Below are 23,924 nucleotides of genomic sequence, written 5' to 3'. Positions count from 1 at the left end.
TTACAATGTTAATGACCTTTATTTTTGAGACAGAAAATCCCAAGTTTTATAACGTCAAACTATCAAACAAATTTGGGATACAGTGAAGCTTGTTGTCAAATGCTTTCCTGCACCCACTCCCACTGCCCATGCAGCTGTTTGGAGCCTCAGCTGGGAACCCACCTTCCTCTTCAGAAGCATTTTCCACAGCATCTCCTGGATGAATTTTACTAGGGAAGCTGAACAATATTTGAATGCCCTCTCAAACAAAGGTGTTTTCATGGAAGGAGAAAAAAATAATCTGATGAACAGACAAAGGGAAAACACTATAGAGAGACCTGGAATAATTTCTTAAAGAGTGGCTTGTGGTGTTTCCCAGCTGCTCTGCCTTTAAACAGCCTCTTACCCCCAGCTCGGGCTCCACCAATTGTAAAAGCAAGAACTAACCAGTGCCAGATTCAAGTCTCAAAATACAAACCATTTTAGATATGGGGAGCAAAGGGGTGTGGGGCTGGTTCATAAGAAAACTTCTAAGTATTATTGTAGCATAAATAATATGGCATCTTTCACCTCAAATAGCCTAACACTTCATAAAGTGATATGAGCTTCACTAGTTGCTGAAACACAGCTATTTCTGAAGTGGAACCTGATACCTTCTTTTTTTTACCAGTAGAGAGCCATGTTTTAAGGTGGAGAGTGAAGGATACAATCAATTGTAAGTATAACCTAGGCAGGCTTTGCAAAATGGAAAGATCAAGTAAAATCTACTTTTAGTAATGACATGCATCCTGGTGTATCATAAACTTGCGTCCTTAGTTTACAAATGCAATTCATTTAAAAGAGATACAGGAAACTCAAATAACATTTTGTCCTCTCTCTTTCATCAATACTCTCTTACATCTTTGGTAGCAGATGCTCTGGTTCCTTTCCTCTCTTCATTCAGTTTAATGTCCAAGTCCCGGAGCTGACTGAGGAACCCTGAATTTGGGCAGATGTCTCTGTGAGCACCCACTGTTTTCAGAGCATCCATGAGTGTCATGTTTTCATGGATCATTAAAAAGGCAAGCACTAAAGATGCAGAGCGGCTCACCCCCATGGCACAATGAACAAACACCTTGCCTGCAGAAAAAAAAGATGCACAGCAAGGTGAGTGGGCTTTATCATTTCTAAAGTGAGAAAGACACAGGTAGGACAAAACTTACTAGAAACAAGTTGGGAAAACAATGGTGACAATTAGTGGATACTCATGTTTTCAGGGATGGTTAGCATAAGATCATACCATACATCTCAGGCAAGGTGGTATTTCATACTGATCTCATGCATCTAACTTAGGCCTCTGATTAAAATAGTTGAAATTTTCTGTGGAAGGAGAAGCTTTCTGTGACTAAACTTGTTAGTATAGTTTTCTGTGGAAAAAAAAAAATAGTTTTGGAAGAAAATTTTGGTGCAGCCCTGACTGTGATCACTGACAAATCCCATAAACTCTGTAGGATAGTCTGCCTGTAAAAATGGACTCATAATTTACTGTATCTCAGCAGCCCAGTGTGAGCTATAACTGGGGATTTAATAAAGCACTCCAGTGAAAGCAGCAGATCTCGCAGCCAGTCAGAGTGGGAGCAAACTCTGGAACAAATGGAAATTATGATAACTAGGCCATAATCCAAACTCTGCTGACAAAAATTCAGCAGGCTGTGGGTCAGGCTCGTAGCTTTTGACTTAGTTCATTAAGTTCTGCTGCTTCTCTAGCTTAATAGACAGTCTGAATAAAGCTCCAATTCTGCGAAGCACTTATGCATGTGAAGCATTAAAGCCGGCACTGAAGTGCCGCTGCTCCCAGCTGAGCGCGTCGGGAGCGAGAGCAGGGCTGCGGTGTGCGGGGCAGGATCGCCGGGCTGGAGCCGTGCCGGGGTGCAAGGTGCATGTGGAGACACGCAGATCCTGCCAATTCCTGCAGGATGGACCCGCAGTGCCATAACCTCTGCCCTTCCCTCTCGCTGTGCTCCTGGTGTTGGCCCTTCCTCCCACCATGCTGGGCTTGGGGCAGCCGGTCTTCCCCAGCTCCCAGGGGCCTGGCCATGGCCACCTTCCCTGCAGCACATGGCGCAGTAGCCCTTCTCTCATCCTCTGCACGGTGGTTCTGCATGTGCCTTCTCGAACCGTATGCTGAATCTGAGCTTTGCAGGCTGCCTGTTAATGCAAGGAAAAGCCATTTGGCTCGTAATGAAACTTCCTCACAAAGCTTCTCTTTGCCTCCCTCTTACCTCCTGAAGTGTTTAAGGCTTTGCTTATGAAATTGGCAGCATCGTAGAAGAAGATACTTAAATCAAAGGAAGGATCATCAAATGCTTCTACTCCGTAGTACTCTATTTGCAGATCTTTGTAATATTTGGCTCCTGTGTTGATGCTATATGGCCCATCTGCTGCATTAAGGATATGAGTAATGTTGAGGCTTTGAAGAGTAGTTTTGCTCCTAGCAGCCCACCTGTGGAAAGACATGAAGGGCTCATTGGCAACACTCCTAACATTCTGGTAAAATAGCACGGTTTAAAGTTAGTGCCTGCTCCTGCTAGGGAAGGATGCAGGAACTGCAGCTTGCCTACAGAGTAGCAAATTTTGAGAGGCCCAGAGTGCTTTGCACATGAAAAATGTGATATGGTGTTATGGAGAGCAGCAAGAACACAGACTTGCCAGTGGGATACTGTTAGTTAAGCAAGTGCCTCATAGCAGTTAACCCATGGGAACATGGCTTACTGTATAAAGTGGTGTCCTGGTTTTGTGGGGATAAAATTTATAGAATCACTTTTCTGCTACATTTTGTTTCAGTTTGTGGCCAGCTGGGGTATGGTGATCCAGGCCATTAGCAGTGAAATCCAGGGCAGCTGACCCAGGCTGGCCCACAGGTGTATTCTATAACACTAACGTCATGTTCACTATAAATGGGAAAGCTGCTGGGGATGGGTAAGGCTCTTTGCTCTGCTCTCCTTCCTTCTCCTTAATGGTTGCTGTCCATGGAGGGACTTGCTACTACTCTATGGGCTAAGTATAACTTCGTGTCTTTTGTGTTAGCATCAATACTGGTTTTCTTATTCTATTAAATCTGTTTAAACTTCAACCCACGAGTCTCCCTGCTTTTCCCAATTCCCTTTCTCAGCTGGGGAGGGGTCTTGGGTGATAGAACAACTGGCTATTGTTTAGCCCTAGGTGCAGGCTGAATGAAGAGAAGTGGTCAAGGTTTTCCTTTAAATAGTTGTTTAGCAAGTTCTAGAGCTATTCTCTCATTCATAGTGTGCATGGGTTGTAAGGGCAAGAACCTGCACAGATGCAGCAGCACCTCATTCCTGGTTCGGACATGAAGCGGCTGCCTCACACTCACCAGCCAGGTTTTCCCCCTTTCCCACCATAAACTGGGACTGAAGTTATTCCACAAAACTGTGATCCTTAACTGATGTATTCATGAGGAAGGGGAGCTGGGAAAAATGAGCTGATGATCTATATAATCTGCAGTAATTCAAATAGAAAGAAATGGCAATAAATAAAGTGGTCACAAGAATAAGGTATTTGCATGAAAATTCCTGTTTGGTATTTTCAGTTTTACCATCTTTGAAAGAAAGTTTGGATTCGGACTGGCAAAATCTCTGCTGTATAATTTGTTTGGGTCCTCCTCCATCTGGCTCTGGATCCTGCTACTCCTATTTGAGTGTGAGGGCTACTGTGCTCTTGTCTGCTGCCATCCAGGGCAGCCAATGCATCTCAGAATTGACACCAATTTGCGATGGGTTCTTTAAGGACTTTGTCTAGAATACAAATAATTCTTACCCTGCCAAATCTGGGTATATAGAATTACAGAATATAAAAAACCCATCTTAGACACACTATGAGTAAGACACCATTTTGTATGTCATGTTTTTCATGACATCCAAACTCCTTATGGTATCAGTTTTGGGAACCTGTATCGCAAAAACATTCCTGTAGACCCAAAAGCTGCTTCCCAGTCTACCACACCCCTTCCTCCTCATCCCAGGGACCGATAACAGCTTAATGATAGAACCATAAGTTCTTACGCATCTCCCAGGTAAATATTTGGCCAGACTTGGTCCACATGATTATCAGACCCTCCTCTGAACCAAAGGAGCCGCTGGAGGTCTGATAGTGCTGGCGTTTCATAGGAAGCTCTGCTCCCTGCACTGCTAGTCGGTGATGAAGAGTCTCTGGTGTGAGGCATCTTGCTCCTCTCTTGCACATGCTTGGGCTATATCAGAGAAAGCTTTTCTGAAATGAATCAAGAGGAAATTTTCATACAGAAATAAATTCCCTAGAAAGTAGTCCTGTTCATCACCCTCCAAACAGCATTACGTTATTACAACTAGTGTGTGCAGCAGGGCCTGCAGGTGTTGCTAAAAGCATCCAGAGAGCAGGACTGACTCTGTGGTAGGACTCTACAGGCATGTAATTCATCCCCTGAGAAAGCAGCAGCATAAGATGATATGATTTAATTTCTTGACAAGTAATACTGTTGAAAAAGAACATCCTGTGCCACCCAAATGCAGCACTGGCTGAGCCTTGTAGGTGCAGGTATTATTTCTGTTACTATAGCGCTGATGAGTGTATGCAGGAAAGCTCCAGTACTTTATTTTGGAGAGTTACCGAAGTGTTTATGCACACTTGACTCTGGTTAGTTAAAACTGGAAGTTTTTGGAAGAATGAATCATGAGACTGACTTATGCTTACAAAGCTTCTAGGGCCAAGGTGGAAATCTTAGGATGTGTATGTAAGACGTTCATATAGTGTATGTGTATACATATATAAAATACATGTGCGTACAATTTTCTTTCTTTTATAGGGCTGTATTTAAACATATGTATACACTATATATACATGTATACGTATGAACAGATTTTCACATGCATATATACATATCTATATATATGTCTGTACATATATAAATAGAAATGCAGAGAATTTGAACTAGTTTTTTCTATCTCTCAGGTGAAAACCCCTGAACGCTCAGCTATACTCGTATACTTGCGTCTGCCTGTCTCAGTCTCTCCTCTGGGAGCTGTTCCACTTTGTATAAATAATGTGATAGCTATTTGCCTCCAGAGAGAGGCTGTTTCTCCTGTCTGAGGGGTGGGGTACTTACCTGGGATGTGAGAAAAAAGAGCATCTGAATTTGAGGAAATTATAGAGCTGAAAGTTCTGGCTTTGTTGCCCTGTGGAGAATCACATTTAGGACTGTTTTGCTCCCTCACAGATCACACAGTGGAATACGGGCATCCCTTTTGCAATGTTGTTTGCTGGTTTAGTCTCAGGAAGCTCAGGCCAGCCCATCCAGCCTGAAGCAGAGCTCAGCTGAGAGCAAGAGTTCAAAGATATCCAAGCAGTCCTTTCTCTGAGACTTCAGGAGCATTTCTCCTGCCAGGATCTCATTATCCTGAATTGCTGTTCTTGCCCCCAGAGAACATGGATGAGCTTTTTTTGGTTACTTGTTGGTATTAAAGCCATAATCAACGTGAGAGGCTCGCTAGAACTCTTCCCAAAGTGGGGTGGCTGCTGTTTACTGTGATGTGGCATCAGCTTTCACTCTAATGCCTGAATGCCTAAATCTAGAGTTTGGACATATTTTCTCAGCAATTCTAGAAAACAAGTGCAGATGGGACCTTTGGAAGTCATCTCGTCTGTCCCCTGCCCCACCGTAGCAGCAGCCAGATGGATGTTGCTCCTAAAGCAACAACAACAACTTTGACCAAACATCCAGGTATGTTATTTTTAACAGTGTAGGCTGATTTGGGGAATAAGCAGAAAGCAAGGGAGAATATCTTGTTGCTTATGGAAAAAGAAGTAGAGATGATGCAAGGCATATTATTGAACACACCGCATATATTTCTGTGACCTCAGCCTAAATTTGCTTCCCCTGCCCCCTTCTCCATCCTCCTCCCCACAAATGTTAAGAGCAGTTACAGCCTTTTGTATGTTCCAATAAAAAGGAAGTCTCCCGAGGGTAAGTACTTAATAAGCAAAATATGAAAAGCACAATAGAAATGATGGGAAAGATGGAAAAAAATCTGTCTGGTTTTACTTTTAATGATGAAGGAAAAGAACTGCAGGGAAGTAGAGAGGAAAATAGGGATAAAAGCCTGCAATTTTTCAGGGCAGATAACACCAAGAGCTTTGGTAAAGGAGTATGTTGTGCAATCCCAGCACAGATTAGCATGAAGAATAGCACTGAAAAAGATACTGTGCATTGCCCTACAAGTTATACTGCCTTGTGAAAGTCATGCACTGTGCTCAAGAGCTACTGCCAGCATTCTCATGATGACTGTTTGTACTTTCACCGACACAGAACGTTAAGCTGAAGCAGTAAAAGGAAATCAAGAAAAACATAATACAGCTTCTACATCAGGAGATTCATAAGACCACAGGCTCATTTTCAAGGAGTGTGGCTGACTCAATCGGTGCAGATGTTTAAAGCCTGAAGTTGTGGAGGTAAGGAGATGGATACTACACTTTCAGTTCTCATAGCCCCCCACTGCTTTAAAATTCTGTTGTAGCCTGTCAGCTAGTTACAGTAATGGAGATGATTAGCAGAGAGAGGGAGAGAGATGATTAGCAGAGAGAATTACATTGCGAGGCCTCTTGTTCAAAGACCTGACTTTGAGGAGGTTCTTGAAGAATTGGGTAGTTTTGGTGCCAGTGAAACTTAGCAGGCGACTCCTGCCTTTGCAGCCAGGGAGGTGCTTTGCAACAGAGCTCCCTTTCATACAGCAATCCTCTTTCCAAAAAGTGCGTCAGCATCGTTTGCTTCACATGACTAATGCCAGACAAGTGAGCGCCTCGTGTCAGCACGAAGCATAGCTTTCCCAAGCACACCGCTCTATCCTGCGCTGGCCTTGAAATTGAATTGCTCTGCGGGGCCTTTGGGGTAAGCTTGGAAATAGCTATACCAGATGATTGGACTAATGAGGAAAGTTATATGAATTTTTTAATTGAAGGCCAGGGACTTTGCTGAGGGTTTACCCCCCGACCCCTTCTACTTTAAGATACTGCAAAGCTAGCAAAAGTGCTGCCACTGATTACATTTTTCTAAGCTGCTCCCTCTGGGTGGCTCCCAGAAGCTGCTCTAGTTGGAAACAGCCAGTGACTGCAGGAGGGCAGGAGCCCCTGTAACTGGGGAAAAAAAAGATCTGTCTTACAAGGTCACTAACGTTTTCTGCAGAGATCTAGATCATGCAAGTCGGATAGGATTACTTTTCAACTGTAACCTGGAAGTACCTAAATACCATCTCATTAGATTCTTTCTTTCTATCTTTCTTTCTCTCCCTTTTTTTTTTCTGGTTAAAAACAAAACAGCAACAAAAACAAGCGTTCTACCTATAGGAGACATTTGAGACTGGATAGAGATTTTAAGGGCAATCGAGCTGTTATTAACCTCCTTGCTTTCCCAGGAGAATAGAAGGTAGCACAAGCTTTAAAACTGTTTTGTCATTAAGCACCAGTTCCCAGACACCCAGCGCACCGGGGCGCACCCCAAATGGCCAGGGCCTGCTCCGCTCCACGGCTGAACTGTGGAGCCTGAGTCACAGAGGCCTGGATTTCCCGGGGGGTACCGGCGGCACCCCGCAGCCACCGGCTGCAGGGCTGCGCGGAGTGCCCAGGAAGGGCTGCGGGGATCCACACGCTGCTTGTGTGCAGCTGGGTCCAGCTCCTGAGGGACTCGGTCATTCCAGGACCTTGTCTCCAACAACCTAGCTGAGCTTTGTATCTCCCTGATATTATCCAGCCACTTGAGTACTACAGTCTGCAGGGCTTTTTTTTCTTTCTTTCTTTTTCGATGCTGGAAACAATTGCCGTTTTCTACTGAAGATTTTTTCTGGCAAAGAAAAGAAAAAATGCACAACCCCCCACTGACTTGAATTGGCTAAAGCAGTTAACAGATTTGTGTCACATTTGCGGATTCCAGTCAAAGAAAACTCAGCAAAGTTCTGGAAAAAAAGCAAACACTCCAATATTGTAGATTTCAAATAGTTCATCTTGTTATTTCCAAAAACAATTACCATTTCCATTTTTCTATTCAAAGTTACTTTTGTTTTAGAATTTTACATTAGCATTGCATAAAATCTTTTAAAATATTAAAACAAGATGAAGTGGCTTGTTTCTGGTTGAGAAAAACATGTTTTGTTTAACTAAAAATGAACACAAACTAGCTGAGCAGCCACTGGCCCACCTAGCCCTCATTTTCATTTCTGCAACAGGGGGAAAGCCTCTTGCCATTTTGCCATGGTTGTTGCCTTGTCTCGTGAAGACCAAACTGAGCTGTAGAGATTAAATGACTGTCTGAAGTCCCAAGAGGAGTCTGGGTCAGGGCATTAGTTGGGCCCCAAGTTATCTTTCCTCTATCCCTTTTACTACCACCTTCCTAGCCAGCACAGTTCTGCTTGTGGTTATGATGGTAGCCCGTGTGGGGACAGGTGTCTTTCAATAACAAGGTCTTACATGAGATTATTGATAGCCTCGGGCACAGCAGGGCACTGATTTTGGCTGGACCTGTGGTTACTACAATAACACAAACACTGGATAACAAGAACATGATACAGAAAGCTCCTGCAGCCAAATATCCTAAATTCCCCAAATCAAAACCTGACAAACTAAATGGTTCAAAATACCAAAGCATGAGATAAGAATATAATTCACATGCAAAAAAAAAAGTGCCTCTCAATGCATTTGAAATTGCTCTCTACTCTTTTCTTCTCTTTTCTCTCAGCAAGCATCTCTGCACTCATCTTTTACACTCATTGCTCTTTTCTCTCAGGTGGTGCTTAACACTATGGCTCTTTGTCCTCCTGATGGAAAAATCCAGATGGAAAGAAGTGTGGTTCACATGATCATGTGAGTGGAATTAATCTTTCAGATACTGTAATGTGAAATCTGATCTTCCTTTTTGTTAAGAAGACCCAATCTGTGTCTCTACATTTTGGCCAGAATCTGATGCTAAGAGAACCCAGGAGTCTCTTGAGGTAGAGCTGAAAGCCTGTGTGCAGAAGCAGGCACATTTAAAAGCAATAGCAAAGTTAAAACAGCCAGATGGGAACCTAGCAGGCAACCGAGAGGGGAACTCTCTGTTTTCCTTGCAAGCCTACAGGGGCTTGTTTGCAGGAATTAGAATCTCTCACCAGCAGTTCACTGCAGCTCTAATACCAAGTGGTATTGAAAATGAGAAGCAGGTTATGGCTGATGGTTTAAATGAGGCACCTATGGGAATTTATAAATGAGATCCTGGACTCGTCTCGGTGTAGACCGTGCACATGGCAGAGCAATATTGCTTTCTTGGCTGACTGCATCATATATTATGGCCTTTTATTTTACCCACACTCAAACAGCAGGGAACAGTAGAAGTTCATTGCTCCTGCTCGCTGTTTAAACCCTGATCTGCCCCACCAGAGGCTGTGCCCCTGAATAATGGAAAGCAGAATCGGTCCCTTGGCCTCAGTGTGGGTACGTGTTCAATGCAGCACTGTATTAATGCCATTGCCATTATTCCAGAGTGAAGAGGAAAGCAGAATGTACAATTAAAGCTCTGTTTGGTTCAGTTTTTAAGAGAATTTACTGCCTGGGAAAGATGCCAGATCGAGGGCTCTGGAAAACACAGCCCTCTCTTTAACCACAGCGTTGAGGAGCGGGAGCAGCCCTGCAAGCCTCCTCCACGGCTACCCCCTCAGCTCAGCTCAGCTCAGCTTGCAGATGCCCCTCGCCCTATGCTGGCAGCCGTGTTTTACTGGGTGGGAGAAAATCTGAGTCTTCACACCTCTTCACTGCTTGGTCTCCCTCCTGACACCTCCACTTACATCCGGCCTGGCACCTTTATGATGGGGCCCTCTGACTCCTCCAAACTGAGCTGGAAGGTACCAACTTCTCCTTACGAGGAGCCTGAGCTGGGCTGGAGAACAAAAGGCTTCTTCCCCTGTGAGACCTCCTGTCCCTGTGCGGGGCTGTCTGTGGGGCTGGAGGGGCTGCTGCAGGGCAGAGACAGCCTGCCGCTACCCCACGGGAACTGGGATGGCAGGGACACATGAGGCTGTTTCAGGAGTGGGAGCAGTCAGAGGGCAGGGCAGGGGAGGGCAACCAGCCTCAGCCAGGGGTTCAGACAGCCAGGAGAGCCCATGGTGGTGAGGCAGGTCCCAGGTGAAGCGGGAAGTCAAGGGGGTCCCTTGCCAGGCACGGGCAGAGCTGCGAGGTAGCGCAGGTGGAGATGAAGCCCAAGTGTCTCAGATGGACTCCCAAGGGAGGTGGGGAGCCCCAGCGAGGCCTCCCACCACTTACTCTCACACTGCTCCTTCCAGCAGCCCTATACCAGGTCACACAGCCACTGTTGTCCTTAGACAAGGCAAGCCCCCAGGAGGGGCAGAGCTTGCCAAGCCAGGCTCATGGCCCCACCAGCAGGATCCAGGCTAGTGGGGGGAGCTTCACCTGTGCCCTGCTGGTGTTTGGGGAGAGGATGTTATTGCTAGCTCATGGAAGTGCTCCTGGAGAGCATGTCCTTTCCTTGGCAATATAACTGATCTGCACATATTTTCCCAAGACCGTATCTTTCCAAGGGGGAAGGACCTCCATGCTGCCTCCAGCCCCGCAGCCCCAGCCTGCCGCCCCCAAGCTTCCTGTTTGAGCCACGCAGCCGAGGAAGAGGCACCTGCCCACGCACCGGGCTAATGCTGCAGGAAAGGATGCTTGGAGAATGGGGCCGGTGGGTGGAAAAACGGGGAGTCCTGCTCGCAGTAACAGGCCATAGCTGTGGCAGGACGACAGCTTTTACATCTGCAGCTTTCAGATTCAAAGGAGATAAAAAAGTATTACCTTAGCAGCTGGCATCTCTGAGCTATTCAATGCACCATCCCCAGCAAGACAGCGCTGCCCTCCACAGGCTCCTGCCATAATTTCCGACTCGGCTGTGGATCTCTCTCAGGCCTAGGCTGATGTTTTCCCCTTCAATTCTCTTCTGGGGCACCCCTGCCCAGGGTACCACTGCTAGGAATTAAAAACCCCCAAAACTACCGGTTTTCTTGACACAACTCGACTACACTCACGCTTCTCCCTGAATTAAAATAGCTGTAGTTTTAAGTCCTGCTGCCAGCAGCCGTAACTGTGCTATATGCTACAATCAGGCGAGCACGCAGTCACCGCGCAGCTAACTGCTTCTAATAGTAGAAACTTCACTCTAATCTTACATAACGCCACGGATGGAGCAGAGAGGCTGTGGCTTGTGAGGAGCTTAGACAGAAAGCTTTCTTGGGTAACCCTTGCCCTGAGGGCAGAGGAGCTCTAGAGAGCAAGAAAAACAAAGTGACCTTGACATTGGTAACAGTCCAGTGAGTGCTGCCACAGCCAGCGCTGCACCGAGATTGCATCCGTGTCACAGGCTGTCGATAGGTATAAGTTATGGGCAGTTCTGACACAAATGATGTCTAAGAAACTCTGAAAGAGGGGAGAAAAAATGCCTTGCAAGCTTCAGGGAAGACAAACAAGGATGTTAATATATTGGTATTAAAAGGGGCTCCAAAGCACTTGCCCTTCTGCAGGCAGTATGGATTTGTGTGACTGCGGATTAAAGGGGTTTTTTTCTTCTTCTTGATTTACTCCTCAAATGATTTTTCTCTGACTGCTGCTGTCAATACAAAATTGACAATGCTGTCAAGCTTGCAAGATTTCAGAATATTTGAAGGTACGAGTAAAGGGGTTTTGATATTCCTCAGTTGTTTGGCAGTGGTATCTTTGAGCTGTCTGTCTCTCCCTGCTCTTTTAACATAAGCAGTGAAGTGCTCACCTTGCCTTGCCTTGCATGAAAGGGTACATATGAAAAAGGCACCTTTTTCTAAGGTTGACAAAGCTGTACAAACTCTTTGCAGTGGAATCAAGAGCAAAAAGACTTCAAAACTTTACAGTGGAAGATCTATTTTGGCACTGAAGTTTTTTCAGGCAAATCGCAGAGCTTTCGAGGGACACTCTCAGCTTTGTTGGGGCAGAGTAGGATATTTTTTCTTTAGATTTTTTTAATTGCTGACTTTAAAATAATTTTTTTTATTAAGTCAACTTTTAAGTAGGGTGATAGTTTGTATCAAAGGAATTAACCACTGATGAGGTGTATGAGAACAGCTAAGAGGAAATACTAAGACCTAGAACTGGGGTTTACTTTCTCTTGCAAACTTTTGATTATATGTCTGATGAATATTTCCTCCTAATTTCTTATCTTGAATTTGAAGAAATAAAACGGGGGGTGGTTTTCCTGTTGCTCCTCCCTGGTATTGGGGTACCAGGTAAAGCAGAATGCAAGCGTCCAGGGAGGTGCCTAGTCAGGGGGTGTGGGTAAAGTGGCGTGTGCAGCCACCTCTCCGGGCTGTGATGGATGACAGGCCGAGGGAGGGGGGACACGCTTGCTGCTCTGTGAGATGTCCAGTCCCAGGGTCACTGTGAGAGTTTGTCCTGCCATTTGCTGGCTTGAGGGAAGGAGTTTCCCTGCCAGGCCCTGCCATGGCGCTGTCTCTGCAAGGAGCAGTAGTGCGGTGCTGCCCTACTCCCATGACACCACGTTGGTGCCACCTGAGTCATGCAGTTGGTCAGGCAGGGCAGGAGCAAGGGTTGTTATGTGCCGGCAAGTTTTTGAAGGGTTTTTTTTCACCTTTATCTTGTCAGGTTTTATGCTGTTGTTTTTCTGATGTTGTTTCTTGCTGAGGCTTGGCGTGGATGGTAGATGGATGCCAAAGCCAGTAGGGTGATGGAGGGAGGAAGAGCCTCCAGCAAAGCAGCAGCCTCATGGCTCCCAAGAGAGCGAGTCAAGCACAGGTAGCAGGGAGTGTTGCAGCCTTCCCGGAGGTTGTGCCTGCTGGAGAAGATTTATAATAGACAGTTTGGGAACAGGCTGCAAATATAACAGTCCATTTTCCCAAAGCAAACCCTAGTGCCTCCAGCACAGCCCTGGGAAAGCTGTACTCCGCTTGAGAAAGTTGCTGTGAGCTGGAATACATTAAGGACTGTGAGCTTCTCAGGTACAACGGTAATGGGAGCCATCCGTGAGCTATAAATAGCATTAACATCCTTTCTCTCCAGTGCCTGGCATCCCAAGAAGTCATTTTTGCTGGTGCTAGTGAAAATGAACAAAGCTTTGAACAGCTTTTATTTATGTTCTCTTTGTAGGCTGGAATTTTGTGAGTAGTTTTTCTCACTGGCTTTGAATTTTGAGTTTATTTTAAGGAAAAATACTGCATTTTCTCCTTTGGGATTTTTTTCCTTTTTTAATTGTCATACATTACTTTCATATTTTTAGCAAAACTATGTGGGAAAAGCTATTGTGACAGGAGAGAGAAGATCACAAGTAGTCATTTTCAAAGAACCTCTGTGTGATTGCAGGAAAAGGGGGAAAAATCCCCAGAAACTATAATTTAATCTTATCTAAATCTTACATACATTTTAAACAAAATACTGAAAAAGTTTTGGTTTAGAATTAAGCAAATAATGCAGGGTGCTTTGGCATGATTTGTGGTGTTTATGTTGACAGATCAGAAAGAAATAGTTGTTGCAGTAGAAGGAAAATCTTTACATGCCTATTGGACAAGATCTTCCTGTGGTTTCATAGAAAACAAAGATGTCTTTTGTCAAGGAGCTACAAAGAGCCAAGAGCAAAACTGGCAAAAAGGACTCTCTTCAAAATATTGAGGGTACAGTCGATGAAGTCCTGTTATAAAACAATAAAAGCCTCCCATGTCATGCAACTCTCCTTTGCTGTTAGAGACATTCAAGAAACACAAGGTCTACAAAACATTTTGCCCTGGGATGACCCCCGAGCCCCTGCTACTAGATGAACTGATAGAGCTGGAAGAATTAAGCAAGCTTTCAAACAAGCAAGAAGGGCTCTATCTTTTTCCAATTATGCCGACTGATCTAATTACACGCTGCCTTTACTGACAACCCCTGCCTGCCTCAGACCAACACAGCACCACTGCTGTTACTGAAATGCTGTGATTTTTCATATTGCCAGAAGATGGCAGGAGAAAGCAACCTTGAATGACTTAAAAATCCACCGTCCACTCGTGAGCGGCTTTTAAAGGGAGCTGTTACTATATAAGAACCTGCGTGCTGTATGAGTTACATGGGATTGAGCTGAGCGTGTACATCGAGTTACCTACACTAATGAGACAGGCCGGGGCTTTGAGCTAACCGACGGCTTTACTCCTCCCCAGCCAGAGTGATGCTTCCCTTGTATCCTTCTAAAATTCTAAGAAAAGAAAACCGAAGCAAACTTGCAAAGGTTATGGGGCACCGCTGAAAATTAGCAGGCGCTTGTTAGCCGGCAGGAGTCATTTCGAGCGGCAGCACTGTGGGGTCCCGGCGGGGGGGATTATTTTGCCCTTTGGCTGCCCACCTCTGAATTATGGGGTCCCACCTGCTATTCAGAACTAGATTAAGCCTTCCTGAAGATAAATAGGTTTAACAGAGCACAAAATGACTTTGAATCTGCCTCGTCCAGGGCATCCTACAACCTGGGTCCTTTTGCTAGGCTTCCAACAACTGATCACCTAGGTCAAAGCACTTCCAGGGCATGCTTAATCCTGCTCTGGACATGAGGTGAGCAAGCACATACCCTTTACATGTTGAGGTTTTAGTAGGTATGTGTGTATGGGGGAAACAACACTCCATAGACATCTGTTCCCCTTCCATGCCTGAAAAGAAAATAATTTCAGCACTGAAGCATTAACTTCAAATGTTAATTTGCCATCTTTTTTAGTGAAGACAATAGTGAGAAAGAGTTCAACACAGGTAGTTTATCCCCAAAACAAAGACAAATCAGGGCTGTCCAGGAGTTTGAAGGCTCTGGGTGGAAAGGATTTTGTAGTTTTCTATTTCTGTTCTATTGAATGAGGTGTGTATACCTGAGAGGGAGAAAGTATATGCACAGGTAAGCTCAGAAGGGAGGAAGCTCCTGCACAGCTGAGACAATCGCAGTTTTGGTGCTGGATCAGGTCTTGAGAGGGATACACCAAACTCTGCTCTTCTCCTACCGCTTACTCTTGACCATTGCCACAAGTAAGGACTGAGACTGGGTGGATCAGTCCTAACCCAAAAGATCAAATCTGGTCTGAAATGCAGGAGCCTAGAGCTAGGTCAGCTCAGTTGGGCCCTTTTCCCTATTTCTGGGACCGTCAGACACAGGAAGGTGCTTACTGGCTTGCTGACTATTGGAACAGAAAAATGTGCCACAGAGCTGAGGTGCTTTCTTATCCTGACTTACTAAATGCCTGTCCCACTTTCTTCCTCCATGGTGACAGCAGACTGTGCTAGAGCCTGCTGATCACACCTGTCCCTGTCCCGTTTTCCATCTTCATAGGGTCATTAAAAATTGTGGTCACCAAATAACTCCATCTTGTCCCTCATTTAGCTTAAGCACGCTGTTGATAATCACAAACTGGGTGATGACAGGCAAGACCTCTATGGTTAAAAATTCAGACTCCCTCTGCTAGCAGAGGCGCTGGCATGGTGGTGAGGCTCTCTTCACACACCCACAGCCTGCCTTCTGGCCAGTTACATCTCCTCCATGCAGGATGCTGCGTCTTGACTGTACAGCTCCTCTACATGGCTACACATGCTTTCACAGTGGGATCTATTAACACCAACCAGCCCCCCTTGCAGAGATCTGAAATCGTGCCACCTTTTGGCACAGGAATGCAGCCTGCTACCCCCAGAGGAAATAAAGGCAAAATCCTGGCCAAAGAGGGAATCATGAGAACAGAGCTAAGGTTATGACTTTCTAAATGTTTATCTTCAGCCTGTATTTGATGTCTGGATAATAAGGTGACCAGTCTCTTACAGAAACCTAAGGCAGGTTAAACACCACAGAGGAAAATAGTGGTTTTCCTGAGCTGCAGGACGGAGGATGTGCAGGACCTCACCATTCCCCACTCGCAGCCTCTGTGGCTGAGGATTTCATGCAGTGTCTCTTCCTAAGCCCTTCAGATCTGAGCTTTACGTATGGTCGATACAGCTGCACTTCTTTTTTATTTCTAAAAAGAATGGCTTTCCCTTTGTACTGTTTGCATTTTGTCATGCTGCTTTGGTTCACTCACCCTTTTCCTGAGTTTAATAAAGAAGCTGTCTGTGAAAACAAGAATGGAAAAAAAGAAAATTATCAAAGACTTTCTTTTTTATGTGTGGGGGAGAGATTATTCAAAGGTAGAAAGGGGAGTTTATCAGGTTATGCACCTAAATACTATTTATGCCCTTGAAAATCTTTCATTTACATTGCTTAATTGATCTGTGCAAATCCATTGCCAGAAGAGGTAATTGACCATTTTTATAGAAGGATTAGTAACAAAAACACTCCAGGCTATTGTTCTAGAAATTAAAAAAAAATTAGGAATTATGGAAAGAATATGTTTCAGGGCATCAGCCAGCCTCTCCTGAAACTATGCAAATTCACTTGGTGAAAACAGCAGCAGACACAATGAAATGAGTTGTATATGAAGAACTGAGATCTCAAATGTGATATTATGCAGAAGGTAAAGAGTCTGTACGAGATAAGTAACAACTCAATGTGTTATCAAGGGTGCACTTTGATTTTGATGAATGTTAAAAGAACCTTTAGCCTTGAAAATAAAGAGGATAATTTCTCTCTAGGCAATGGTTGCTCATGAAACTAATAAAATAAGAGCACTGGAGCCCTAATTTTATAGTGCTTTTTAAATGCTTTTCAAATGGTCCAGCTGCTTTGTGCCACAATAACACAAGGCAGAGATATTTATGCCGGCGATAACAAGCATGCATCAGCCTGCCCGAGCTGCTCTCCACAGGCAGTCTGCGTTAGGCGAAGCACACATGGAAAGCTGATACTTGCCAATGCAGATTGATCACAATTACACCGTGGCTAGAGCGATCCTGGGAAGCTGCTTTTTCCACCAGACAACTTGACTGTTTTTCTTGTCCGTGTCTCGCCTGCGAAGCACAGGATATACGTGGCCGGCGATGCTGGTTCTATTTTGACACTTGGGAGCCTGCCAGCCCTGTGCCTCTTAGGCCATACCATCCTTGGCAGACTTCTCTGTTTGGAAATAGGTGGGCAAATTCAGCCCTGGGTTGCACCGCTGTTTTTTGGTGGGAGTTTCCCCAAGGATTAATTTGGCTGCAGTGTTGGTGTTCTAATGTTGCGCTGTGTTATCTTGCACAGAAATGCACGCATGCTGCAAATGAACTCTGGGCAAATGCTACGTACTTCTGCTGAGATGCTGGAATTGCCACCAGCATCTTTCCCCAGGTATTTTACTTCTGCGTGTCTAGGACTTAAGTCTAAAACTATGATTTGTTTTCCAGGACCTGCTCCGAGAACTACCCAAGGGAGGTCTAGCTTAGCTTGTCAATTTGGGTAGTCATTTCAAAAGTCTGATTTATATTTTCTCTTTGGAGTCCCCTTTCCTTTGCAAGACATTGACAGAAGACAGGGTACTGGGAAAAATTTGTCTTCTGAGCAAGCAGAATAGGGCTGAAAGACCAGTTCCTTTATGAAATAGTCCTGTAAAATTAAAGAACTCAGCTCTTTCTGTGTTCACTAGCACTGGAGACACAGCACTGTTTGTGTAAAGAAAATTTTGTTGGGAATGGGGAATTCTGAGCATGAAAAGAAGGCTAATTTATGGCTGTAAATGTATTACATTTGCTGTAAATCTCAGGCCTGTAAAGCTAAGATGGAGCTGGGCAGAGGGCATGGTGGGACAAAGGTACCTCTGGAAAGTCCCTGGCCATTGAGCATATATTGTCACCAGGGTGGAAAATTCTGTCCCTGATCTGTGTGACTTCTTGTACATGTTGGATTTCAACATTTTCTCACCTTTTCATTCACTGATCCCAATGCAGCAAAACAGGGTAGCATCTTTTTATGTCCAGGGATATCCTTAAGAGCTTTAACTTTAAACAGGAGCTTATTTTCTCTTGGAGTTGAGTTTTTTGAGTTTTCATGAGCAGAATGGACAATAAATTGAGAACGTGTGCTAGAGGAGTACCTAGCACATTTGTTGGCTCCATTTAACCAAATGACTGAGGAGTGACTGAAGTATACAAAATTCAGAAACCCTCTGCCCGGAAGGGAAACAGAGAGGAAAGATAGGTTTGATGCCAAAGCTTTAGGTCATGTTCCTTTCATCTTTATCTCATATTCAGATTGTCTGTCTGACATTTCTTCCTGTCACTTTGATTTTTTTTTTAATTTCATAAGAGTTTACGTAAGTGTATACTGTATCGCAGTTCAATATCTAAATCTTGCAGGTGTTTGAGGAACACTTGGCTTGATGAAATTGCTCACTACTGGATAACTCTTTGGATAGCGTTGCCCAGAGGAAAGTGGTGGAAGATCATAAGGTAAGCTAGCACAAGGGAAGCAGATCTGCTTTTTCCAAAAATACAGTGAATGAAGATTTTTCCCTTCAAAATAGAAATGAATACATGTAATGCTGTTCCAGGCTGCATGGAATAGTGCCGTGGTCACAGATTGCATATGTTCGTACTTCTGCCTCGCTCGCATCTCATCTCATCTTGTCTCATCTCTGAGAGATCCAATTTACGGCAGATGAGATAAAGTAGCCTCCAGGGTATTACATTCATCCCTTTCATAAATCAAGAACCACTTTTTGTTACTAGAGATCTGAGTCCAGAAAGAGAGGAAAACACATGGCATTAGGCTTTGTAAATGGCCAACTGGCATGTCTCTACGATAGCTCTTTTCAGCTTTTGGCTGTTTCTCAAACCAGAAAGTAACAATTTTTGTGTTGTGTATTCTGATGAATCAATACAGAAAAACTTCAAAAAAACAGTGTTTTTCAACTGAGAACTCAGAATCTTTCTCCCCACTCACCAAAATACAGCATCATTCCCTGCCAGAGTTGCTTTTTTTTTCTCTCCTGCTACAGAAGATAACACTCTGATGATTGCCAGTAGACCATATGTGATCCTTGCCACTGATGTGGACATAGTTTTGTGGGTTACTCCTAACCTTTCAGGATCCTTCTCCACCTGCTAGTGGAGACAATGTCTGTAAGTAGGTAATTATGCTTACCCAAGTGGTTGAGTGAGGTTCAGTTAATGCTGCTAAAGTAATTTGTGATCACTTAATGAAAGTGCTGAGTAAGAACAGCAGCTTACCGCCAGGAGAGGGACTCACCATTTCGCCTTGTGAATGTACTCAGAGGCGGTACAGAAATGTATGCCAAGGTGAAAGTCTATCAAGTCCTCTGTAGGTATTCCATAATAATACATTTCCTGGCCACAGATAGTTTGGTCTCCTTTGCTTCCCCATGCAAAATCTGCAGCATGGGTGACAGCAAGCCTCTTCAGGTCTTCCTTGTTATGAGCTATGGAGCTGTGGGAAGTCATGTACGAAAACTCACGACAAAAAACAACTCAACATACTTGTTGCACTGTAATGTATTCTTGTCTGCCAAGCCCAGTGCCCACCATGCTTTGAGACATGTTGTGTAAGAAAGAGTAATGTAGTAAAGGTAAAAGGTTGTGATTTCTGAATATACTCAAAACAGATGCAGAAAATACAGAATTCCCCATCATTTCACTTCTGCAAAGGCAGTTTCCTGCTTATAACTTCCTGTAAATTTAAGAACTGTTACAGGATCCATTTGACTACAAAGGCATTGGGAATTACTAGCCCAAAGACCTTACAGAAATTAACTTCATGAGGTAGCTCAGGTCCTCCTATAATTGGACTTGAAATACGTATGTTGAAAGAACACACTCAGGTTTTAGCATAGCCTGTAACCATTTTGCCTCAGCCTGTAATTGTACAATGTTTCTTTGCTGGAGTGGTATTAGCCTTGCTAATGTGGCTAAACTCATGCTGATAAAGACTGCTTAAAATTCAGCATGAAGTTTGATTTCTGTAAGATATTTTACATCTTGTGCCCTCAGCTGCTTATTATGTAGCACTTCAAAAAATATTTTACCTTTCAACCCAAAGGGCCTTGGTCTTGCGTATCAGCAATGGCTGATAGCCAGACAAATATTTAATAATCAGTTTGTTGACCACTTCAAAGTCCTCCAGGATGAAAGGCATCATGTAAAGTCAGCCATCCCTACTTTCTTTTACTAGAGATATTTAACACATTTAAAGAGGCTGACCATCAAATTTCTGGTAAGAGTCATAAGGAGAAATATTTCCTATAAAATACAGCTTTAATTCTAGATTGATCTTTAATTTCCAAGTAGCTCCTCAGAAAATGCACGTAATGGGTTCCACAGAAACAAGCAGTGACAACTTATGGTACTGCTTCGGGTTATTTTAGCTATGGCACAAGCCCTGATGCTGGCACGGGTTTGCTCAGTAACAGAAACATCCCGTTTATTGACTTCGTTGAGTATTGGGTTGGGCCGTAAATGCAAATGCTCTCTCTATTTCCCATTTCCACCTCAGGAAGATCCCATGAAACCCTCTTCTCAGGTGTTGTTTATATTTGTCTTATTGATGTTTGCAGAATAAAGAAAATTCTGTCTATAGCACTTGATAAAGTTCCGGTTTCACTGATTGCAGTCTGTAACTCTTTATATTTAAGCTCAATATTAGCGGTCAGCTGTTGCATTAGCAAACAAACCTGTTTACATTTTTAGTTCTGTTAGCTGAATGTTCTCAAAGTTCATCTTTTCCTTACTACATGGACACACTGTTGTTATCTATACATTTTTTTCCCCACCATTCATTTTTTTTCCCCAAGAAACGGAATGTGATTGAAAATAAACACGCAAGAATAATTTGTAGCATATATACCCAGAGGCATTAAAAGGAGATCGTAAAACTGCGCTTAGAAGAACGTCTAAAATCCCTTGATGGTGTTAAGACAATACAATTTCAGTGATTTTGAGAGTCTTAAATCTTTGCTTTTGCTACCTGTTGGGCTCAATTCTGCAAATCCTTGTTTCTCCAAATGGTTCTAATAAAGTAAAAAAGTTAATTTCCAAGTATAGTTATGAGGTTTAACTGGAAAGGCAAAGGTTGGTTTCCCACTCTCGTCACCAAGGCAGAAGTTCAGTGAAGTACTGCATGTTGTGCTGGCTTCTGCCTCTCCCCAGCCAGGGCCAGACCAGCACACGACCATGTTTCTGGGTGCCCACCAGTGCCTACCAGTGGGCAGCCACCCGCTGTGCACAGGCCCCATCCGCAGGGTGTCACGCTCCTGACTAGAAATGAAGTGAGATTAGGAAGCAGGCTGCAACTGGTAATGTGCGTTTACAAAACCTGGTTTTATTTCCCCAGCATCATGTAGCTCATTTTTAGGCCTTCCTTTTTCGTAGCTAAAAGAATGTCCACTTTTAGCTGTAATCAATGGGCAGTTAGCCAAAGGATCGTTAGCTCCTCCTACTTCTCTCATTTAGGAATTATTGTAATTGTACTTTCTAGATATTTCAATAAGTTTGCAACCTGCTGCTAGTGGAAAGAACTTGTTTTGGCATAACATTGGGCACTAGGCATGCTGAGTGCAGATGACTGCATGCTTTCTCCATGCTCCAGAGTAAAACAACCATCCGCACAAGTCTGAGAACTAAACAATGAAGTCTGCTGTCATTCAGAATATCCATATTTTTTTTTGTCAGAAATTTCAACTGCAAATCAAGTTGTCATACAAACAGCAAAAATTAGAATACTTTTTTAAATGTGAAAATTTCCATTCTAGTTAAAATTAAACTGAAAAAGGTAAAAACCAATTGTAGTTCAGTTTTAAGGCTATTCAGGATCATGAGTCTGTCTTTTGCTTTATATGGTAAATGTTGCAGCATTTATAAAACTATATGTTGAATAATTATAAAATAATGCGCAATAGTTTTATTCTCCTTTTAATTAATTTTATTCTGTTCTGTAAGTTCTTTAATGGATAGTCCTTTTGCTTTCTTCTATGCTAATCTTAAGTCTATTTTAAGGCAACGAAGTTTAACAACACTAACTAAATAAAGTAGTTGGACAGCATATGTTACAAGCACTGTATTCCCCCTTCAGAACAGCTCAGCCTCAAATAACACTTACATATCGCCTGTGTAGAGATTAGGCCACTCTTCACCCATGTGATTTAATTCCACTTTGCAGCTGTCCAAAATATCTGGCAGCTCCTGGGCCGAGCGAGCGCCAGGCTCAGAGCATTCCTGGGCTGAGGGGGTCTGACTGTCTTCAGGCGCTGACCCCTTTGGTGGCCACAGGCAAGTTTAGGGAGGGGAGAGCCTGCTGTATGCTGCTGCTGCAGAATCCACAGGGGAGTTTTGCTCTTTGCTGTGGCTTGATGTTCCCAAGCAGGTGGCTGTCTCTAAGTACTGCATGTGCCTTGACACCTCCCCGGATTAGCTCAGTGCTACATCCCCAATGGAACAGGGAACAGCCACAAAAATGAGAAGTCTGCATGAAGCGAACCTTATGCAAAAACCCCACTACTCCCTTCCTCACGCAAGCTATACTGCTGTGCCCGCCAGCACAGAGCTCTCCCTGTGAAGGAAATGTTGGTCAACGCAATGGAGACACAGTCCCAAATGCCTCATGTGACCCAGTTCTAATAATAAGCTACCAGGAAAGATGGGACAGCTCATCTTAGGGGGCAGTTCAAAATAAAGACCATGAGAGCAGCTGTCCTGGGCCTTACCAAAGGCCCATCGAGCCCACTATCCTGCATCTGTGGCTGTATGTGGATGCCCACAGAAAATAAGAACACACAAGCATGAATTATACTGCTTTCTAACACTCTCCCAGCTTCCAGCTGGCGGCAGCTCATGAGCTTCCAGATCTGGATGGAGTTTCTAAGTATTTGGTAACCCCAAATGGATTTCTGTTCCATAAAGTTTTCCAATTACCCCTTAAACGTTTACAGGCTTTTACCTCTGCAGCATCCAGTGGCAAGGCATTACACAGATCACCTAAACCCCCTTCTCTTGTTTCAGACCTGGCTTCTACTGACTTCATCGGATGCCCTCAGTTCTTGTAATAGAAAATAAAATCGAGGGAAGTTTCCATTGGAATTTTACATGGCTCCCTTTAGGTGACACTGTGGTTTTGTGATTGCTTTTAAGCAGATTTAAGTCTGCCAGAGCTGCAGCTGGGACAGTACCTTTCACTGTAGTCTCTGCTCACAGGCACACACTCGCAGCCTCCGCTGAGCTGGCACTAGCCCTCAGACCCACTGGGTAAGGTGGCTCAGGAATTTGATCTAGATGAAAATTGCTCTCAAAAGAACAAAAGATCAGTCTTCAGAGGAGGTCTGACTCTTCCTTCTGGCATAGTCCTTTCCCATGGGAGGAGCTCATTCCTGAACCATATGCACTCTGCTGTGGGCTTTGTGAGATGCGTTCTTCAGCTAAACACCAAAAAAAAGTTGAAAAGGGATAAAGGAATTAAGAACAGGTTGAGGAAAGACCCCATGATAAGGCAAGCCTGAGGCAGGAAGGGCTGTGAGCCTGTTTGTTTCAGAGGAGATGGAAGGTAATCGGCTGCTGGTCAGGCTGGATCTCCAAGACTGACAGTTCCTGCAGGCTCCTGGGAGGGTATGCAGGCACTTCTGCGTGAGCCTAGATAGTCTGGCCAGCTCAGCAGGTGCCCAGCTTGCCTTAGGTACTTAAATATATTTCAAAATGGGACCCTCCCTCAGTTAGGAACTAACATTCAGTGCCTTTAGTCTCCCGGGCTGTGTAGAGCCTGTGGACAGATGTGCATTTTCTGAACGAAGTGCCACTGGTGAGGCAGTATTTTTCTTTTGTTTTGGTTCCTTAGTCTAATTTGCTAAACCAATATCTGAAATACAAGTTTTCCCACTGATAGTGGAAAACAGTGAAGTACTAATGTCATGTCACATCATGACCTGAACTATGGGTAGTGTAAGTGACAAGTAAGAAGGTCTCTTCCTCCTAGCACATCAGAGCAGACAATGTTTTCCATTTTAAGAAGT

General features: G+C 44.1%; 1 protein-coding gene across 3 annotated transcripts; it reads right to left on the bottom strand.

The window, feature by feature from the left end:
* Positions 1–23,718, bottom strand: LOC137662276 (dual specificity protein phosphatase 13B-like). Of its 3 annotated transcripts, none has more exons than XM_068398527.1 (4): positions 22,025–23,718; positions 4,041–4,248; positions 2,241–2,461; positions 1–1,098 (listed from the first exon to the last, which is right to left on the bottom strand). In XM_068398527.1, exons 2-4 carry the CDS (start codon positions 4,199–4,201, stop codon positions 863–865), a joined length of 618 nt encoding a protein of 205 aa, XP_068254628.1. In that variant the 5' UTR covers positions 4,202–4,248; positions 22,025–23,718; the 3' UTR covers positions 1–862. The 3 variants fall into 3 exon arrangements, with proteins under 3 accessions (XP_068254628.1, XP_068254627.1, XP_068254629.1); XM_068398526.1 differs by lacking the exon at positions 22,025–23,718 and adding an exon at positions 16,850–16,962; XM_068398528.1 differs by lacking the exon at positions 22,025–23,718 and adding an exon at positions 10,825–10,867.
* Positions 23,719–23,924: the final 206 nt, after the last annotated feature.

The sequence above is a fragment of the Nyctibius grandis genome, chromosome 4 (genome assembly GCF_013368605.1).
Source record: "Nyctibius grandis isolate bNycGra1 chromosome 4, bNycGra1.pri, whole genome shotgun sequence".
In the NCBI taxonomy this organism is placed as follows: domain Eukaryota; kingdom Metazoa; phylum Chordata; class Aves; order Nyctibiiformes; family Nyctibiidae; genus Nyctibius; species Nyctibius grandis.
This window is presented reverse-complemented; position numbering and strand designations above follow the sequence as displayed.

Coding starts and splice junctions, on each gene's coding strand:
- LOC137662276 (XM_068398527.1), bottom strand. CDS start 4,201: ATGCCTCACACCAGAGACTCTTCATCACCGACTAGCAGTGCAGGGAGC. Junction 2,462..4,040: donor AATATTTACCTGGGAGATGC/GTAAGAACTTAT, acceptor GTCTTTCCACAG/GTGGGCTGCTAGGAGCAAAA. Junction 1,099..2,240: donor AGCCTTAAACACTTCAGGAG/GTAAGAGGGAGG, acceptor TTTTTTCTGCAG/GCAAGGTGTTTGTTCATTGT.